This window comes from Lutra lutra, chromosome 2 (assembly GCF_902655055.1).
Source record: "Lutra lutra chromosome 2, mLutLut1.2, whole genome shotgun sequence".
NCBI classification, from domain to species: Eukaryota; Metazoa; Chordata; class Mammalia; order Carnivora; family Mustelidae; genus Lutra; species Lutra lutra.
The window spans coordinates 145,954,134-145,974,227 of NC_062279.1; the positions used below are offsets into that span (position 1 = coordinate 145,954,134).

General features: G+C 43.3%; 1 protein-coding gene across 6 annotated transcripts in view; it reads right to left on the reverse strand.

The window, feature by feature from the left end:
* The window catches only part of STK32B (serine/threonine kinase 32B), a 412,641-nt gene that overhangs the window by 32,828 nt on the left and 359,719 nt on the right, over window positions 1-20,094 (reverse strand). For all 6 annotated transcript variants that reach the window (XM_047718860.1, XM_047718857.1, XM_047718856.1 and 3 more), the window contains one exon: window positions 2,681-2,784. In XM_047718860.1, the coding sequence (XP_047574816.1) occupies window positions 2,681-2,784 (104 nt within the window). The remainder of the gene's footprint in view (window positions 1-2,680; window positions 2,785-20,094) is intronic.

The following is a 20,094-nucleotide window of genomic DNA, read 5'->3' on the forward strand; positions in this document are numbered from 1 at the left end:
TGGGATGAGGACTAAGAGTCTACTTTGGGCAGAGAGATCCTACTTATGTCCCTGGTCCAGCCTATAGGATCCACCCAAGCCATGGGATTCTGTGTTGAGATTTTTAAGCCCATTGATGACACTTGATTCCTCTTCTCTCCCTACAGAACATGTGGGAAGAGATGGCTGTTTACCAGACTAGAGTATCCCTGGGTCCCTAGCCAGAGGACTGTCCTGATCTTACCCCTTCTAACTCTTTCCAACTCTAAGATCTTAGAACACACACTGGAAAATTCCCATGATGGCTCTCATCTTTGGGAGGTAAGAAGCTCCCTGGATTTTGAGGGACTCAAGGAACAAACAGGTGTGGATGACCACTTGTCAGGGATGCTGTCACTGACACGATGGAAGAATTCTGGGGTTTTGAAAAGACAGCCATTTCCACACCCCAGAGATAAGCAGGAATGCATCTCGGTATATAGTTTTTTGTTTCTTTGTTTTTTAACCAAGAGGGATTGTTTCCTGTATATATAAAAAAACCTAGAATTAACTGTATGCATAAGCTTGTCAAAGGCGAAGCCAGACCAGACACTTGTGAGAAAGGTTTATGCGACCATGTAACAGGCATCCTTTCATTCGTCACTCTGTCACTACATCAGAGTCCCTGGTCCCACTGCGTGCTTCTCCTTCTTCCCTTGAACGTGGCATTTGGATCTCTTCATAGAAAACCCTGTCCCATTAAAAATTAAACAATTTATTTTGGAAGCAGCAAGAACCACTCTACCCTTGGGCCTTTTTGCCAAGTTATCATCTTTGACTGTTCTGACCCGTTAGGAATGACAGATGTTTAAAAAAAAAAAAAAAAAAAAAGCACAAAGCCCACAGGCCCCAAAATGCTGTCCCTTAGAAGGAGTTCCCAAACCAGGGCTTAATACATAACCTAATTGCAGGTCCAACCTCCCCCCAAAACGTAGTCTTAACTGGTGTGTCAGGAATTTTTCAATCCTGGCCTGGGATCCTGTCCCCTGGGTCCTCTCCACCCTGAGAGGAAAGACAGATAATCTGAAGAGAAGAAACCTTGCCTTTCCCCCTAGAAAGCTCTTTGTCAGAGGGAATCTTCTTCTTTGGCTAATAACATCTTACCGCACCCTCCTAGAAGAAGCTTCCATTTTGTAGGCTTCCTTGGAGCACCTTGCAATGTGCCAGATGGGGGCTGCTGGACTCACGGATCATTGAATGAAGCCCTTTAGATCTTCAAATTGACTCAATTGATTTTTATTTAACACAGAAAATGTACTTTCTGCTAGTGAACATCCAGTCATGCTTGGGGCAACTTCTAGTGGAATGAGGACATCAGATAAACAGCCTCTGACAGATGCCCATGTCCTCTGGTTCCTTTAATGTTAGGGACTGTCACACTCCCTCCTGACTGCGCGTATCAATGAAACCGCAGATGGCAAAGGAACCAGCCAAGAAAAGATGAATGTTTTCATTCAGTGCCTGAGAAAACTAAATATATATATATATATATATATATATATATACACATACATATATATATATATGTACACACACACATATATATATACGTACGCGTGTGTGTGTATATATATATACATATATGTATATACATATATGTATATATATATATATTTTATTCTAAAACACCATGTATAGTAATTACGCTTTTGAGGAATTTAGAAGAAATAATTGAGACCAAGAGCAGACGATAGTTGTTTAAACTACAGGATGAAAAATAATAATTATTTGCACTCACGTGGCTTTGATGGTTTACACACTGCTCTTACCATTCATTCATTCCTTCATTCCTCACCCTTTATCACCCGCACAGGAGACTCTCGCCCTCCAAGAGTACACCTCCACTGGCCTCAATGTGCATGGGCAAAAATCACTGTGAGACACTGAACATTGCAGCCTGTGGCTCTGCACTGGGAAGTGGAGTGGCCAAGGTGAGTGACATGCAAACCCTTGGTCTCTGTCTGGGGTCAGAGTGATCCCATGGCAACTTTAGCTCCAAGAAACAGTCTGAAAGCTTTTATTCCCGTTGTACCAAGAAGAAACCAAGGTTCAGTGGCATTGTTTTCCAACAATACTTGTGCAAAGAAAAATGCCTCAGAATGAGTTTGTCATAATTCTTTCCACTAAAGTAAAAATGAGGGATTAGTTGCCATTAGTTATCCTCAGCTATTAAATGAAATGAAATAAAAACGGAAGTACACACTGAATGTCCCATTTTATGGGACATCGAGCTATGTATTTGGGGGAAGATACAGAACCAACAAAAAAAGGATGGTCCCTATATTTAAAGAGCTTCAAATTGAGCTGGAAAATCAGGCAGGCGCACCGCGTTGTGGGTCGAAAGAGGACAGTGTTTGAAATCACGATACCAAGGTGTCTGAACTGCCACAGATTAGATGCTGACCTTGATGTAAGACCTTCCCCATGAACATCCATTTCCCCACGAGCAGGAGGAGGCAGCTGGACCAGAAGCTGACTCTGGAACGCTTTAATGCTCAGGGACCTCAGGCACACGGGCCATCAGAACTGAAACCCAGTGCCCTGGACTCCTCACGTGGGCTCCTTCCTAGCCGGGTGGCCAGCCAATAGCATCCTGGTCCAATTTGACCTGACCCCCGACTTCTAGGGCTCCCCGTGTCCCCCAAGCAGGTGCACATCTTACCCAGCCCCGGAGCAGCTCGTAGGCCGTGACACCCAGGGACCACCAGTCCACAGGGTACGAGTAACCGGGGCCTCCGTCCACGTACACCTGGAACACTTCTGGGGCTGCCAAAGACAGGACAGAGAGAAGGTCACTGCGTGCCACAGTTTACACTCACCACCACTCAGAGAGGGCACACGGGGGTGGGGGGGGCAGGAACCTGACTCTCCGAGGGCAAAGCCAGGACTCTGTCCACTGTGCCATGTGGCTCCTGCCCTCTGTAAGCCACAAGCGGGCATCACAGGAAACACTGGTGTGGTCCCCTGGGAGTAGGGGTGCTCCAAGTGTGTGGGGGAGGGGGTCTGCTAGGGCAGAGGTAGGGTAAGTCCCCTGGAAGAGGTGGACTTGGGGGGCATGACTCCGTCAGCATGAACAGAGGTGGGGTAAGGTCTGAGTTAAGATGAAGAAACCACACCTTGTAAATGTCCCTCTGCCTTTGGCACCAACACCAACTGGGTCAGGTGTCCCAATAATGGGGGACGCTTAGAACCCATGAAGCCTGCTGCCTCTCACAGGAAACAGTCTTAGGTTGGCACAGGTAGGATCTACTATGAAACTCCCAGGGTAGGCATAGCCACAGAGACAGAAGGCAGATTAGGGGTTGCCCAGCTCGGGGGGAGAGGGGAAATTGGGAGTAACTGCTTCGTGGATGTCCGTTGGGAGAGATGACAATGTTCTGGAATGGGGGAGAGGTGGCGGTCACATAACATTGAGAATGTACTAAATGCTACAGAGTTGCTCCTTTATAATGGGTAATTCTGTGAATTTCACCTCAGCCGAACAAAAAGTGAAGGCTGGAGGCCCCAGGGTGATGGACCCTGATTCTTCAGAGCACTGTGCTTGTCCTGGGGGACCCTTGGCCCTCACGTTCTCTAATGTGCTGAATGTGCATTAATCTCATTGCACCACCCCCAAATCCCTGGGCCAGGAGTGTGTCCATGCTCTAATTGCTTGTATTGGCTTCCAGGAAAATTTTGTGAAAGGTGGATCCTTTCCAGCAAATTAACTTGCAGACATAATTCCATCTTAAAGTTGTCAGAGCAGGCAAAATCTGTCCCTTGGAACCACAACACATTGTGATTAAAGATGTTTCAGCTCAATTTTCAGACTGGCATTCAGCAGGCATGGGAACGGGGAAGGCTGGGTGACGCAGGCGAGGCAGGACACACACACTCCAATCAGGGCTCTTGAGTTAGAAGCTGGACGCAGCCTCTAGCTGCCCTGTGACCACACTCCCCATTTGCTCTGTATCTTACAGCTCACATTCTCCCTTGGGTTCTACTGAGAACCTCTTCACAAGAACCCCCACGGTCATGTTTGCCTCGGACCCATTTTACAGATGAAGTTCAGAGAGAGACAGTGGGATGAAGGATGTCACACAGCCAGGAAGTGCCAAGCTGAGGTGTGCTTCGTGCATGGACAGAATCCTTTTTTGAAGTAAAGTTCATATTAATATTTCTTTAAGTACACAAAGATACTCAGTTGAAATTAGTGGGAGGTAGGATTGGGAATTAGAAGGAATGTCTCCTTCAGTTATTTGAGTCTTAGAGAGAAACCAGTGGGCTACGCTGGGGAACAGGAAGCAGGCCGGTGTGGCTGGACCAGAGTTTAACAAGTTACATAAGTTTCTCTTTGCCTTGGTTTGATGAAGTGTGAATAATAAGAAGAGTTTCTTCATTGGGCTGTTACCAGGATTAAATAAAAGATTATGTGCCAAGGGCTCAGCCCCCTGCCTGGCTGGGCTGGAGTGGGTGCTCCAGAAATCTAGGCATGGTTTTCATTAGTAGAATGAGCATTCTGATCTCTTCGGTCACTTTTAGCCTCATAGCCATCCACCCCATCACCCAGAGGTCTGGGGACCATCGTAAATTTCATCCAAATGCTGAGTTGTGCGTTTTTAGCCTCTTGATGTCTGCCCCACCCTTCCATTGTAGATCAGCTTGATGTCAAAGGTGGTGATCTCACCTTTTCATTAAGCACCCTGTGAGCAACTAATTGATTTCTTAGCAAGCACTCCCACCTGGATCCCACTGTGAGTCTGAAACTGAGCTTCCATCTTGAGGGACTTCCTTCCCTGCATCTCAGTCTGTGTACCTGCCCTCTTCCCTCTGTGCTGAGAGTTTTGGAGCATTGTGCTGTCTGTGCATTCCCAGGGTATGGATGGCTGTCTCCTGGCCTAGCCCGTATGCTCCGACAGCACAGGAAGCAGGAATGTTCCCATGAGCGCAGGGATGGCTGTTTGTGCTGAGGTGCTCCCCATAAAACCTTGTCATGCCCAGCAGCCCCAGCCCATTTGGAATTCAGGGCACAAGCACCATTATCCTGGCTGTCATGACCAACCAAGTGACCAATAGCTGTGGCCTGTGACATTCTTTCCTCCCCTACACACTTGGGACTGATGACAGAATATGAAAAACATTTTTGCCATAATCCATATGCCACCAAAATGACCACTTTGGTGGTCCGGAATCATAGTGCATAGAAGCAAGAGCATCGGGGCACCTGGGTGGCTCAGTGGGTTAAAGCCTCTGCCTTCGGCTCAGGTCATGATCCCGGGGTCCTGGGATTGAGCCCCACATTGGGCTCTCTGCTTGGCCAGGAGCCTGCTTCCCTTCCTCTCTCTCTGCCTGTCTCTCTGCCTACTTGTGATCTCTGTCTGTCAAATAAATAAATAAAATTAAAAAAAAAAAAAAAGAAGCAAGAGCATCAGGTGGGTGTAAGTTGCAAGGACAGGTACGAGAATCCCCTCACATGTCAATGAATGAATGAGTTGTCCATTTTCCCTGCTGAGGGTTTTTTTCCTTTTTTAAAAATATTTTATTTATTTATTTTTTTATGGTGTTATGTTAGTCACCATACAGTACTTCAATAGTTTTTGATGTAGTGTTCCATGATTCATTGTTTATGTATAACACCCAGTTCTCCATGCAATACGTGCCCTCCTTAATACCCACCACCAGGCTAACCCAACCCCCTATGCCCCTCCTCTCTGAAACCCTCAGTTTGTTTCCTGGAGTCCATAGTCTTTCATGGTTCCTCACCCCCTCTGATATTGCCCCCTTCATTTTCCCCTCCCTTCCCCTAATGTCTTCTGTGCTATTCCTTATGTTCCAAATATGAGTAAAATCATATGATAATTATCTTTCTCTGTTTGACTTATTTCACTCAGCATAATCTCCTCCAGTCCCATCCATGTCAATGCAAATGTTGGGTATTCATCCTTTCTGATGGCTGAGTAATCTTCCATTGTATATATGGACCATATCTTCTTCATCCATTCATCTGCTGAAGGGCATCTTGGCTCTTCCCACAGTTTGGTTATTGTGGATATTGCTGCTATGAACATTGGAGTACAGATGGCCCTTCTTTTCACTACATCTGTGTCTTCAGGGTAAATACCCAGTAGTGCAATTGCTGGGTCATAGGTAGTTCTATTTTTAACATTTTTAGGGACCTCCACACTGTTTTCCAAAGTGGCTGCACCAACTTGCATTCCAACCAACAGTGTAAGAGGGTTCCCCTTTCTCCACATCCTCTCCAACACTTGTTGTTTCCTGCCTTGTCATTTTTTGCCATTCTAACTGGTGTAGGGTGGTATCTCAATGTGGCTTTTATTTGAATTTCCCTGATGGCTAATGATGATGAACATTTTTTCATGTGTCTATTAGCCATTCATATGTCTTCTTTGGAGAAGTGTCTGTTCAGGTCTTCTGCTCAGTTTTTGACTTATTTGTTTTTTGGGTGTTGAGTTGAGAAGTTCTTTATAGATCTTGGATACCAGCCTTTTATCTGTACTGGCATTTGCAAATATCTTCTCACATTCCATGGGTTGCCTTTTAGTTTTGTTGACTGTTTCCTTTGCTTATCTTGATGAAATGCAGTCTAAACCGGATCCTCTCACTGCCAGGGTAAACGAGGCAGAAGAACAAATCAGTGAGCTAGAAGAGAAGATAATAGAAAAGAAGGAAATCGAGGAGGCCTGGGAAAAACAACTTAAGGCCCAAGAGATTGGACTGAGAGAGATTAACAATATCATGAAACGTTCCAATGTCAGAATTATTGGGATCCCTGAGGGGGTGGAGAGAGAGTTCTTGAAAACATATTTGAACAAATTTTACTTGAGAAGTTCCAAACACTCATGTCCAAGAGGCAGCGAGGACCCCTCCCAAGATCAATGAGAACAGACCAACCTCCCAATATTTAATAGTACAATTTGCAGTCTTACATCCAAGGCAACAATCTTAAAAGCAGTTAGGGGGAAGAGATTTCTTACGTACAGAGGGAGGAACTGAGAATAATGTCAGATCTGTCCACAGAGATCTGGCAAGCCAGAAAGGGCTGAAAAGACATATTCAGAGTACTAAATGAGAAGCACATGAAGCCAAGGACACTCTCCTGAGGGTTTTACGAACATAACCTCTCTCGCCAGCATCCTAAGAACCCAATGAGACAAGTGTTGAAATGATCTCCATTTTAAGATAAGAAAGTAGAGGCACAAACTATGGAAAGAACCTAGATGTCCATCAACAGATGAATGGATAAAGAAGAATGAATGGAATACTGTGCAGCCATAAAAATGAAACCTTGCCATTTGCAATGACATGGATGGAACTAGGGGGTATTATGCCAAATGAAATAAGTCAATCAGAGTAAGACAAAAATCATATGATCTCTCTGATATGAGGCATTTGAGAGGCAGGGCGGGGAATTGTGGGAGGAAGGGAGGGAAAAAATGAAACAAGATGGGATCGGGAAGGGAGATAAACCATAAGAGACTCTTATTCTCAGGAAACAAACTGAGGGTTGCTGGAGAGGGGAAGGGATAGAGTGGCTAGGGGATGGACACTGGGGAGGGTATGTGCTATGGTGAGTGCTGTGAAATGTGTAAGACTGATGATTCACAGACCTGTACCCCTGGGGCATATAATACATTATATGCTAATTTAAAAAAAAAGAAAAAGTAGAGGCACAAAGGGGTACGGCAGCTTGAATAGTATCCCCTGAAAAGACAGGTCCAAGTGTTAACCTCCAGCACCTGTGAATGGGACCCTATTTGGAAATAGGGTCTTTGCAGATATAATTAAGGATCTTCAGATAAAATCATCAAGATAAATTGTAGGCCCCCCCCCCTTAACTCTAATTACTGATGTCCTTACAGTAGAAAGGAGAGGGAGATGGGAGATGAAGAGAGGTTCATGGGAGGAGGCAGAGATTGGAGTGGCCACAAGCCCAGGAACCCTGGAGCCACCAGAGGCCCAAGAGGCAAGGCAGGGCCCTCTCCTAGAACCTCCCGAGGGAGCACGGTCCTGCAGACACCTCAATATTGATTTGGCCTCCAAAACTTCAAGGGAGTGAACTATTGTTTCAAGCCACCATGTTTGTGTACTTTGTTGAGCAATCCTAGGAAATTAATAAGAGGGGCTAAGAACTTGTTCAGGCCATCCAGCTGGTGTGCAGACCTGGGTTCACCTGGCACTCAGGCAAACACACATCACGCATTTAATAAATGCACATCGATTGGCTCTTCTACCCCTGATGCCATAGAGCTGGTCCAGCTTACTGCTTGCATGCCTCAGAAGCAGAGACAGCTTATGGCCTCAGAACGTCAGTACAGCCCAAATGAAAGGTTCTTTGGAAACCATCCTATCTGTCATCGTCCCCCCTGTTTTGGAACTGGCTACCGGGTTGGATGAGGAGGAGTGGCTTGCTTCGGCCACCCACCCTCCAGCTCTATGGTCGAGCCTAGAACCACTGATCCTGATGCCCAGGTTCAGTAGTCCCACTGTTGTAATGGTTAAATTCCACAGTCAGATGACTCCACCATGCACAGCTCTTGTACCCCTTCCTCCTCTGTGCTGGTGTGTGGCCCTTGCTCAGATCTCCTGGTGGCCTCCTCACCGGTCTTCAGGCCTCCAGAGTCATCTTCTCCAGTCTGTCCTTCTTGCTTCTGACAGGGGAGTTGGTTTTCTGACATAGGACACAGACCACGGTAGTACTAAGCTTAAAGATTTCCCTGTCCTCAGGGCTATCTCACAGTCGGCGTTCCTGAGAATACCACCTGCTCTGTGCAAGGTGCATACATTTTGGAGGAGGAGGGATTCTCAGGTCAAACATCTCTGTGAAATGATGAGGTTCAACCATGTTTACTCCTGCTGGTCTTGTCAGAGCCTTTAATGGGCTCATGTGCTTTACTCACTCTCAAAAGTGGCCTATTCAATAGCAAACATGGTCTGGAAATGTGACTTGATCCTGGAGTCATTTTTAGTTTTAGTGGAGTGATGGAAAGGATTAGGGCCAGCAACCTGTGTGGTTAGGTGAATTTAACTTTCGTGGTCTGGCATTCAGTGCCCTCAGCTTCTACCCATAGATCTTCCAGGCTCTACTATGGCCCTGGGCTTACCCACCCCACCCTGGGCTCTAGGCTCTCATGCTGCTCACTATTCCTGGAACTCCCCATCTATCTGTCTGTCTGTCTCTTGTTCTCTTCCCTAATTCACCAGGGCTATCTCAAAAAAGGTACAACTAAATTGTTATCTCCTCCAGGAAGCTACTAGGTCCCCTGTACTATAACATGCATTACATGTGTCATCTCCTCCTCAAAATACCCCTCTAATATTATTATTTCCTGTGATCTCTCTCCCTCCTGATTAGATTTGGGTTTTTCTTTTCTTTTTTTTTTAATTATTTTTTAAAAGATTTTATTTATTTGACAGACAGAGATCACAAGTAGGTGGAGAGGCAGGCAGAGAGAGGAGGAAGCAGGCTCCCTGCCGAGCAGAGAGCCTGACTTAGGGCTTGATCCTGGGACCCCAGCATCATGACCCGAGCTGAAGGCAGAGGCTTTAACCCACTGAGCCACCCAGGCGCCCCTAGATCCCACCTTCCCTAGGCATCTCTTGATGGCAACATTCACACCCTCTGCTGCATTTTTGCTTATTTGTCTGCTTTTCATGGGAACCTAAGCTCCCTGAGGGCAGGAACTGTCATGTTGTCTTGTCTTGGAGCTCATGCCTGCCTGTCACGAAGAAGACAAGTGGGAAAGGTTTGTTGACTGACAAAATGAATGATTATAATACAAACCACAAACTATGTACCTTGCTATGTACCAAGCACTGTTCTAAGCTCGGTACATTGCTAATAAAAACAGCTATTCTTTATGGAGCATCTGCATGTAATAAACCTTGCTTTATTTAGAGATTCATAAGTATAAGTTGTTGAGTCTGGCTGCAGAAGAAACAGGATGGGCAAACACTGCCACGGCCAGGACTGGGCTTTCCCTGCAGGACCGTGAGTGAGACAGTGTCCCGCCTCCCCAGGACAGCAAATGACAAACCAACCAGATAAGAGGAGTTGGTTATGGCCTTGCCCAGAATGATGTCCAGGATCCAAGGTCTGGATACCCCTGATTGGATTAAAGATGAACAAAATGCCCCAAGTCCTTCTTGATTAAAACTTCTTGGCAATGGCCTAGTGGGGGAACATTCAATCCTGAATCTTCTACCTTCAGCCACTGGAAATGCCACCTCTCACTACCATCATCATACACAAAACAGTCATAAAAGAACTTCCTAGGGTACAAAGTTCCTTCATATATTACCCCTATGCAGCCCCAAAGCACCCAACCCACAGATGGAGAAACTGAGGAGGTAAAGGGGTAATTTCAGGGCCATGGAAACTGTGAGTGGAAAAGCCTGGACCTGACCACCATTCTTACAACTTTCAGCCTAGTGCCCCAAACACCTGTTCCTTTATTACCCAGAGCTGTGATTTTGGTGACAACAGCAAGATTGCAATACTCATGTGGCCACTTAAGGAGTGTCCACCATATGCCAGAAGTCACGGTTTTTTACGTATATTATTTATTTCTCGGCAAAGCTAATATTTACAGAGCATGTCCTACTGTGTGTGTGTGTGTGTGTGTGTGTGTGTATAACTTTATTTTATTTTAATTTCTTTTCAGCATAACAGAATTCATTGTTTATGCACCACACCCAGTGCTCCATGCAATATGTGCCCTCCTTAACACCCACCACCAGGCTCCCCCACCCTCCCACCCCCCGCCCCTTCAAAACCCTCAGATTGTTTTTCAGAGTCCATAGTCTCTTATGATTCATCTCCCCCTCCAATTTCCCTCAACTCCCTTCTCCTCTCCATCTCCCCATGTCCTCCGTGTTATTTCTTATGTTCCACAAGTTTTGCATGTGTTAACTCATTTTACCCTCAGAAGGACCTTGTGAGGCAGTGCTATTATTATCTCTAAACTTGGAAGCTGAGGCTTGGAGTAGTCAAGTTACATGCCTGGGTGATGCAGTGGGGAGACTCAGAGCCTTATTGAGCCCACCTCCCTGCCCCCTTCTTGGGGTTCATTCAGAAGGATGATAAAAATCCTACCATGTCTCCTTCAAAATCCAGACATTTTCCACCAAATTACACCATGCTTATGCTGAAATATGCTGAAGTAAAAATAATTCTTTATATATAAAAATATATAATATAAATATATATAATATTATATATAAGGAATTATTTTTATTTCCACACACACAATATATATGTTTAACTTCCCCAAATCTCCACAAGGTCATTGTGTTAAATCTGCTAATCCAACTGGAGCTGAAGCCAAGAGCATGTATGAAGATCCAGGAATTCTACATTGGAGGAAATTAGGGTTTCAACATAACCCAAAAGAAAAATAACTAAGTGGCTCACCATGAACATGCACACTGATAAAAATGATTTAAAATCTTATGGAAATCAGCTCTTGAATCACATTCCTTGACAGTGCCCGTGTCCTCCCCTGCTGCATCCCCAGGATCTTTCATGGAGCCCATTGTGTGTTGCACACCCCATGAGTACTTGTGAGCATGCTGGGCTAACAAACTGGGCTGCCTTCCAGAGCCATGGAACCTATGGCTGCTTCTCTAGCCCAGCCCAGTGGCTTGGGAGGATCAGCCTCACCTCCCACTAACATCTCCCCACTCCCACAGAAATGTAAATACCCATGTGGTGGGATCAGCCACCCTATGTTAATCACGCAAGACTAAAAATATGAGAAGAATACAATAGCCTCTTAAGTTTTAATTATGATCCTGCTAGTTCAACTCTATGGATATTGCTGAAGGCTTTGAATGCCGCAGCAGAGTGTGGCATGCTAGCCAATGTCTTGCCTACAAGCTGAGAGGCTTCCAGGATCTATTCCTACACGTAATTGCCTCCTTGACTGGGAACATAGAATTAACATGTTTCAGTCTAGAGGGGAACTTTATGGTAATTTCCTACCTCCCTTACAGTTTCTAAGTGAAGGAAGTGAAGCCAGTGGGAGGTGTTTGGTGATTTCTGGCCCACTGGGACTAGAACCCAGGTGTTCTACCTGTTGGGTCTTTATTAATGGCAAGACCCTGTCTCCATCTTGTACATCCTGGCCAGCAGGATGGCCAGATCTGTGCATCCAGCTGCCTCATGGACACCTCCACCTGGCAGTCCTGTGGGCACTGCACACTCAGCCTGCCCAAGCAAACTCGTCCCTCTCAACCTGTCCTCCTCCTTGGGTCTCAGTCTCAGCCCATGGTCAGCTCGGATGCATGAGTCAGAATGGGGGAGTCTCCTGGCTTCTACCCCTACTTCAGTCTCTGCTTTTGATAATTTGATTGGTCCTAAGACTTTCATTTTCCTCTTCCAGAAACTTCCTCTCTACTCTGTTTCGTCTCTGCCTGGACACACCATGGCCTCTCACCTACTCCAGTCTGGCATTCTTTCTTTTCTTCTTTTTTTAAATTATGTTATGTTAGTCACTGTACAGTACATCATTAGTTTTTGATGTTGTGTTCAATGATTCATTATTTGCACTTAACACCCAGTGCTCATTACAACACGTGCCCTCCTTAATACCCACCATCAGGCGAACCCACCCCCAAACCCCCTCCCCTCTAAAACCTTCAGTTTGTTTCTCAGAGTCCATAGTCTCTCATGGTTCATCTCCCTCTCTGATTTCCCCCCCTTCATTTTTCCCTTCTTTCTCCTAATGACCTCTGTGCTATTCCTTATGTTCCAAATATGAGTAAAACCATAAGATAATTGACTTTCTCTGCTTGACTTATTTCACTTAGCATAATCTCCTCCAGTTCCATCTGTGTTGATGCAAATGGTCAGTAGTCATCCTTTCTGATGGCTAAGTAATATTCCATTGCATATATGGACCACATCTTCTTTATCCATTCATCTGTTGAAGGGCATCTTGGCTCCTTCCACAATTTGGCTATTGTGGGCCTATTATGAACATTGGGGTGCATGTGGCCCTTCCTTTCACTACATCTGTATCTCTGTGGTAATTGCCCAGTAGTGCAATTGCTGGGTCATATGGTAGCTCTATTTTTAATTTTTTGAGTAACCTCCATACTGTTTTCCAAAGTGGCTGTATCAACTTGCATTCCTACCAACAGTGTAAGAGGGTTCCCTTTCTCCAAATCTTCTCTAACATTTGTTGTTTCTTGCCTTATCAATACTCTAGAAACTACAGAACATTTATTAAAGAAATCAAAGAAGACACAAAAAGATGGAAAAACATTCCATGCTCATGGAACAGAAGAATAAACATTGCTAAAATGTCTATGCTGTCTAGAGCAAATCTGTACTTGCATTGCCATCCTGGTCAAAATACCAATGGCATTTTTCAGAGTGCTGGAACAAACAAAATTTGTATGGAATCAGAAAAGACACCAAATCACCAAGGAAATTTTGAAAAAGAAAAACAAAGCTGGCAGCATCTCATTGCTTAATTTCAAGCTATATTACAAAACTGTGATCACCAAAACAGCATGGTACTGACACAAAAACAGACACATAGGTCAATGGAACAGAATAGAGAGCCCAGATATGGACCCTCAACTCTATGGTTTACTAATCTTAGCAAAGCAGTAAAAAATACCAATGGGAAAAAGACAGTCTCTTTAATAAATGGTGCTGGGAAACTTGGACAGCTATGTGTAGAAGAATGAAACTCGACCAATCTCTTATATCATACACAAAGATAAACTCTAAATGGATGAACAACCTCAATGTGAGACAGGAATCCATCAAAATTAGAGGAGAACATAGGCAGTAACCTCTTCGATATCAGCCACAGCAACTTCTTTCAAGATAGGTCTCCAAAGGCAAAGGAAACAAAAATGAAAGGAACTTTTGGGACTTCATCAAGATAAAAAGCTTTTGCACAGCAAAGGAAACCGTCAACAAAACAAAGAGGCAACCCACAGAATGGGAGAAGATATTTGCAAATGACATTACAGATAAAAGGCTTGTATCCAAGATCTATAAAGAACTTCTCAAACTCAACACCCAAAAAACAAATAAGTCAAAAAATGGGTAGAAGACATGAATAGACACTTCTCCAAAGAAGATAAATGAATGGCTAACAGACACATGAAAAAATGTTCAACATCATTAGCTATCAGGGAGATTCAAATCAAAACCACATTGAGACACCACCTTAATCCAGCCTGGCATTCTAATCCCACCTCCATCTGAGTCAGCAGAATCAAGGAAACAGAGGGGTTAAAGATGTGAAAGTAGGAATTTTTCAGGCCTGCAAATGAACCTCAGCTCCCCTGCTTATTGGTACAATGGCCTTGGGAAAGCTACTCCACCTCTTATTTCTACCTCAGCTTTCCTCATCTGAAAAAAGGAATAGCAATATTTGCTACATAATGTTGTGAAGAAAAATGAAATTGTGTATGCATTTATTGAGCCCATAGTAAGTGCCAGTAAATGCTATCTAATTTTGTTGTTGTTGTATTATTATTACTCATGTGTTCAAATCATGTAATTTAAATTCTTCCCAAGTTTTTCTATTTGCTATAGAATAAAGTTCATAGGCCCTAGCACAAGAATTCCTAAAGACCAGCTCCAACCTCATGCTTGGGTACTGCCTTTATTGTATAGCTCATTATGCCAACTGCAAAAGTAGGATATTCTTTACTTTTAATTATCTGTAACTTGTCTGATAATCTGTACCCTATTTTTTATACTCATGAACTCCTACTCATACTTCAAGACCCAGACCAAATTTCATTCTCCCTGTGGAATGTTCATGGAATCTCATGCTATTCCTCTGTTCCCCCCTTTGCCCCCTCTCCTGGCCAAGTATATCAATCTATGTTCTGGATTCTCAGCAAACCCTGGTCTGTACCTACCTTTCAGCACTGATCATGCTATAATTTAATTAATGGCATACATTTCCACCTTCCTCACTGGGCTGTGAACCCTTTGAGGGTTGGGGTATGACTAAGTCAGTCCCAGAGGCCCAGGGATTAGCATGAAGCTGATCTAGAAGTAGATGCTCAATCCATTATAGCAGCAAAGAAGTTGGTCACAGAGACCTCATTTCAAATCTCAGTGGCTACCATTGCTGGCTATTTGTAATTGGGCAAGCACCTAGCCCCTGTAAAAGTGTCAGATTCTGTGGAATAATAATAGTCCCTACTGCTTAGTGAGATAAAGTATGTGATGTGTTGAGTACAGGGACAGACATATAGCAAGTTCCCAACAGATGTGAGCTAGTTACCTTTATATCAACTCATTATTGCATGAGCAATGAAAGGCACACATAAATGAGAGCCCAGCTCAAAGGGTACATGTTGTACCTATTCCCCAAATGATTCAAGAGCTCCATCATAATTCTTTGCATTAAAGTGTGCTGAAAAGCTGTGGAAAACAGAGATAAGCAGCATGCCTGGTTTTCTGTCTAGATCCCTTGGGAGTAATTTATATTTCTTTGGCTCTGTAGCTAACCAGATGAACTCAGGTGTCACACGCTTACATATTACTCTGAGACAAAATGAAACTGCTGTGTCAGTCTGATAACTTCTCCCTTTCTGGGACATTAGCAGCATTAATAGCAACTGAAAACTGGTTTCATTAAAGTACATGAGGTGTTGCTCAGGGGTTGACCATTAGACTTCACAAGTCTACATGAGAAGAGGAGATGAGAAGTGTCATTGGCCAAAAAGTAAAAACAGAAGCTCTGATGAGATGCAGAAATAAATGATGTGCCAGGACCAGAAAATGACTTCATGTGAAACATGTCAGATTAAACTAGTAGATTTAAAAAAAAAAAAAAAAGGTTTTTAGACATTTTCCTAGAGAATGATGTTCTAACTGGAAGCACAGATTTAGACTCAGTGCATTTTACACAGTCAACATGTGAAATTGGGGCTCTACTAGCATGTTGTGCTGATAGAAGGGTTCATTTATGTAGTGCCACTCTCTTAAAGTATTCCATATTCTCTGTTTATCGAAAAAATTAATGATTTTTGTTATTTATTTGAGAGAGAGAGGGAGAGAGAGAGCGTGGTGGGGAGGGGCAGAGGAAGAGGGAGAGAGAATCACAAGCAGGCTCCCCACTGAGCAGGGAGCCTGATTTTGGCCTCAATCTCATAACACTGAGATCATGACCTGAGACAAAGCCAAGAGTCAGATGCTTAACCCATTGAGTCAGCCAGACACCCTGAAATTAATGCTCTTTAAAATTTCCCACTGAACTTGCTATATATGGAAACCAAAAGCTTGGACATGGCATTCAGGTAGTACATGATCTGGCCCCACACACCTCTGCAGACTCATTCTCCTAGCCTACTTTGCTTGGGCCACACTAGCTTTCTCTTAGTTCTTTCTATGTCACAAAGCTCCTTTTTTGCCTCAGGGCTTTGGCAAATGCAATTCTTTCTGCAAAACTTTTACATCCCTTTATACTGAACAACATCTGTCATTTTTTAGGACTTATCTGAAAAGTTACTTCCTCAGCAAAATTACTTTTGACCCCTCCAATTTAATTCATCTCTCTTTTCCATCATATCAATTCAACAATATCAGTCAATATCATCAATATCAGACAATTCTGCTTCTGTTCAAAATGTAGAAGTTGGAAAGATGTCTCTCCCAGCCTAACAATGAGAAAAATCTAGATCATCATTTTTTTAGATCATTAGAAAAACCATAATTTTTCTCAAACCTGACTAGTCAGAAGTCTAAGGAAAGACAGTTATTCTGAGAAGAGAGAGGGATGTGAGTACTGGCTTAGCTTACCTTGGGAAGAGCATGGGAAGAAAACAGGGATGCCCCAGAAGAGGGTAAGAAACTTCTGCTAAAATGCTTACTGAATTGCTGAATGTTGTGTGCTGACTTAAGTGAGAGAATAGAACCACTGTTTTCCAGATGCAAGGGGGATTCACCTCTCCTCACAGCTCTTCTCTGCGGACCTCACTGTGAACTCCTGAAAGGATTAGAAGAAGGCAGGAGGCTGTAGAAAGCTTGTCTTGATGCAGCTATTTGGGGAAGAGAGCAGTTACTGCTTCAAGACGGCACAAAGTCCTTCCTGGATCCACCTCTCCATATCCCTATGGAAAAGAATCCTTGAGCTAAAGCAGAAAGGGCAGACAATTCTGTGACTACAAGGGCACAGGTGAATACTCACTGAGCATGAGGGGCAAGGAAGAGAAAAATAACATCCCTGCCCCTGGGAAAGGGACAAAAAATTCATCCTGGGCTCAGACAATTCATGGTTTCCCATTGCTGTGAGAGGCACATGGTCAGTGAGAAAGACCCACCCCCAAGACAAGATGATGGATTACACAGAGCCTGCATAAGACTGGTTGAGCCAAGACAACAGGGAACATGTACTCCTCTCCCCCTGCCACCTCAACCAGACCAAGTATCAGGGAACAAGAAAGAGAAGTCTCCTGCCAGGGAAGAGAAGGAACAGGAATGAGACCCTCTTTAAGGCACAGGCCCAGGAGGTAGAACAGGAACACCAAGGAAACACTAATTTGAGAGGAAGTACATTGAGGATAATCATATCAACCTAGACACAGCTCAACTGCTGATTAGATTGGCTCAGTTCTTCTACACACCTAAAGGTATAGTAGTGGGAGAGACACAAAAATCTCCAGGCATAAACACTGTCCTACACATAATGTTTAGTCTTTAACCAGAAGTTATGAGACACATGACAAAAAGGGGTGGGGGGAACAACAACAAACAAATAGAATTCCCATGTGAAGAGACACAGCAATCAAAAAAGCCATATTTGAATATGAACCAGATGTTAGCACTAACAGACAAGGAATTTAAAACATTTTAAAGATTCTGATGGGAAAAGTAGACAGAACACATTAAAAGATGGATATTTCAACCAAAAGATGGAATCTATAAAAGATTGGATGGAAAGGCTAATAATAATAAAAATAAACCAAACATAACACCAGAGATAAAGCATGCCTCCAACAGGCTCACCAACAGAACTTAAAACTGCCAAGGAAAGAGGAAATAAACTTGAAGATAGATCAAACAAAATTATTCAAAGTGAAACACTAAAAGAAAAAAGTAGAAAAAAATAAAAGAGCATCCAGTTGTTATGAGGGAACACGAAAGGTCTAACACATATGTAACCGAAATTCAAGAACAGATGAGGGGGGAGGGGAGAGGAAGAGAGAGAAATATGAAATACTTGCAGATAATGACCAGGAATTTTCCAAAAAAAATTGTGCGTCATAAACCACACATATCCAAGAAGCTCAGAGAACACCAAACAGGTAAAACACGAAAGGATTAAAAAAACACACCTAGGCACATCACATTAAAAACCAAAGAATTATAGCAAATTTGTTGTTAGAAATATTGCCATAAACAATAGAGTGACAAACTTGAGGGCTGAGAGGTGGGGGGGACCCACTTGTGGATCCAGAATTCTGTTAACATCTCTTTTTAAAATGCACACAAATGAAGACTTTTTCCAACAAACAAAGGAATGAAGGAGTTCACTACCACTAGGCTTTCACTACATGGATTTTTTTTTTTTAAAGATTTTATTTATTTATTTGACAGAGAGAGATCACAAGTAGACGGAGAGGAAGGCAGAGAGAGAGAGAGAGAGAGAGGGAAGCAGGCTTCTTGCTGAGCAGAGAGCCCGATGTGGGACTCGATCCCAGGACCCTGAGATCATGACCCGAGCCAAAGGCAGCGGCTTAACCCACTGAGCCACCCAGGCGCCCCGACTACATGGATTTTTAAAGGAAGCCCTCCAGGTAGAATGAATACGATACACTACGGAAACTGAAGCTGCACAAAAAAAATAAAAAATATTGGAAATGGGAAAAAGGAAGGTAAAGAGAAAATCATTTTTTCTTACTAACCACTATAAATATAATTGACTGTTTGAAGCAAAAATAAAATCAATTAATTATCTATCTACAGCACAAAAAAACAAAAGATGGGTGGGAGGCACTGGGAGTATATTATTCTAAGATTCTTACATTATACATGAAGTTGTATGATTTCAAGGTAGATTCTGATTGATGATGTATATTATATATATAGGGCAACCTCTAAACTATATTTTTTTAAATAGAGGTATAGATACTAACCCAGTAGGGAAGTCAAAGTGGAATCATTCATAATGATCAAGTAATCCAAAATGAAGCAGAAGAGCAGCAAATGAACAAAGAACAAATGGACCAAAGAGAAGAAAAAGTGAGGTGACAAACTGCAATCCAACTATATCAATAATTATATTAAATATAAATGGTCTAAATATCAATGGGAAGGCAGAGATTATTAGATGGATAAAAAGACTGCCTACATGACATGTACTTAAAATTTAAATATATAGGTTGGGGCGCCTGGGTGGCTCAGTGGGTTAAGCCGCTGCCTTCGGCTCGGGTCATGATCTCAGGGTCCTGGGATCAAGCCCCACATTGGGCTCTCTGCTCAGCGGGGAGCCTGCTTCCTCCTCTCTCTCTGCCTGCCTCTCTGCCTGCTTGTGATCTCTGTCTGTCAAATAAATAAATAAAATCTTAAAAAAAAAATTTAAATATATAGGTTAAAAATGAATGGATGGAAAAAGACATCATCAGGGTGCGCTGGAAAAGACTATTAGCTCATCTCTCCCCTCCTCTGTGTTTGTTGATGTCACACTGATTACTTGAAGTCAGTCATGGTAGGAGGACTTACATCACAAAAATCAGCAAAATCTACAAATCTGTCCCCTTCTTCTCCTCCTCCTCCTTCTTTTCTTCTTCTTCTCCTTCTTCTTCTTACCACCAGAGAGATAGTTGCTAAACATTTACCAGCACACCACTGGAAACACCATACAAACATTAACAAAAGAAAGCTGGAGTGGCTATATTAATATCACACAAAGTAGATTTCAGAACAAGGAACAAGAGGGATATTATATAATGATACATGCAGCAATTTACCAAGAAGATGTAATAATCCTAAAAATGTACACACCTTACAGCAGAACATCAAAATACATGAGACAGAACTGCAATGCAAAGAAAAATAGACTAACTCACAATTACAGTTGGGGATTTCAACACACT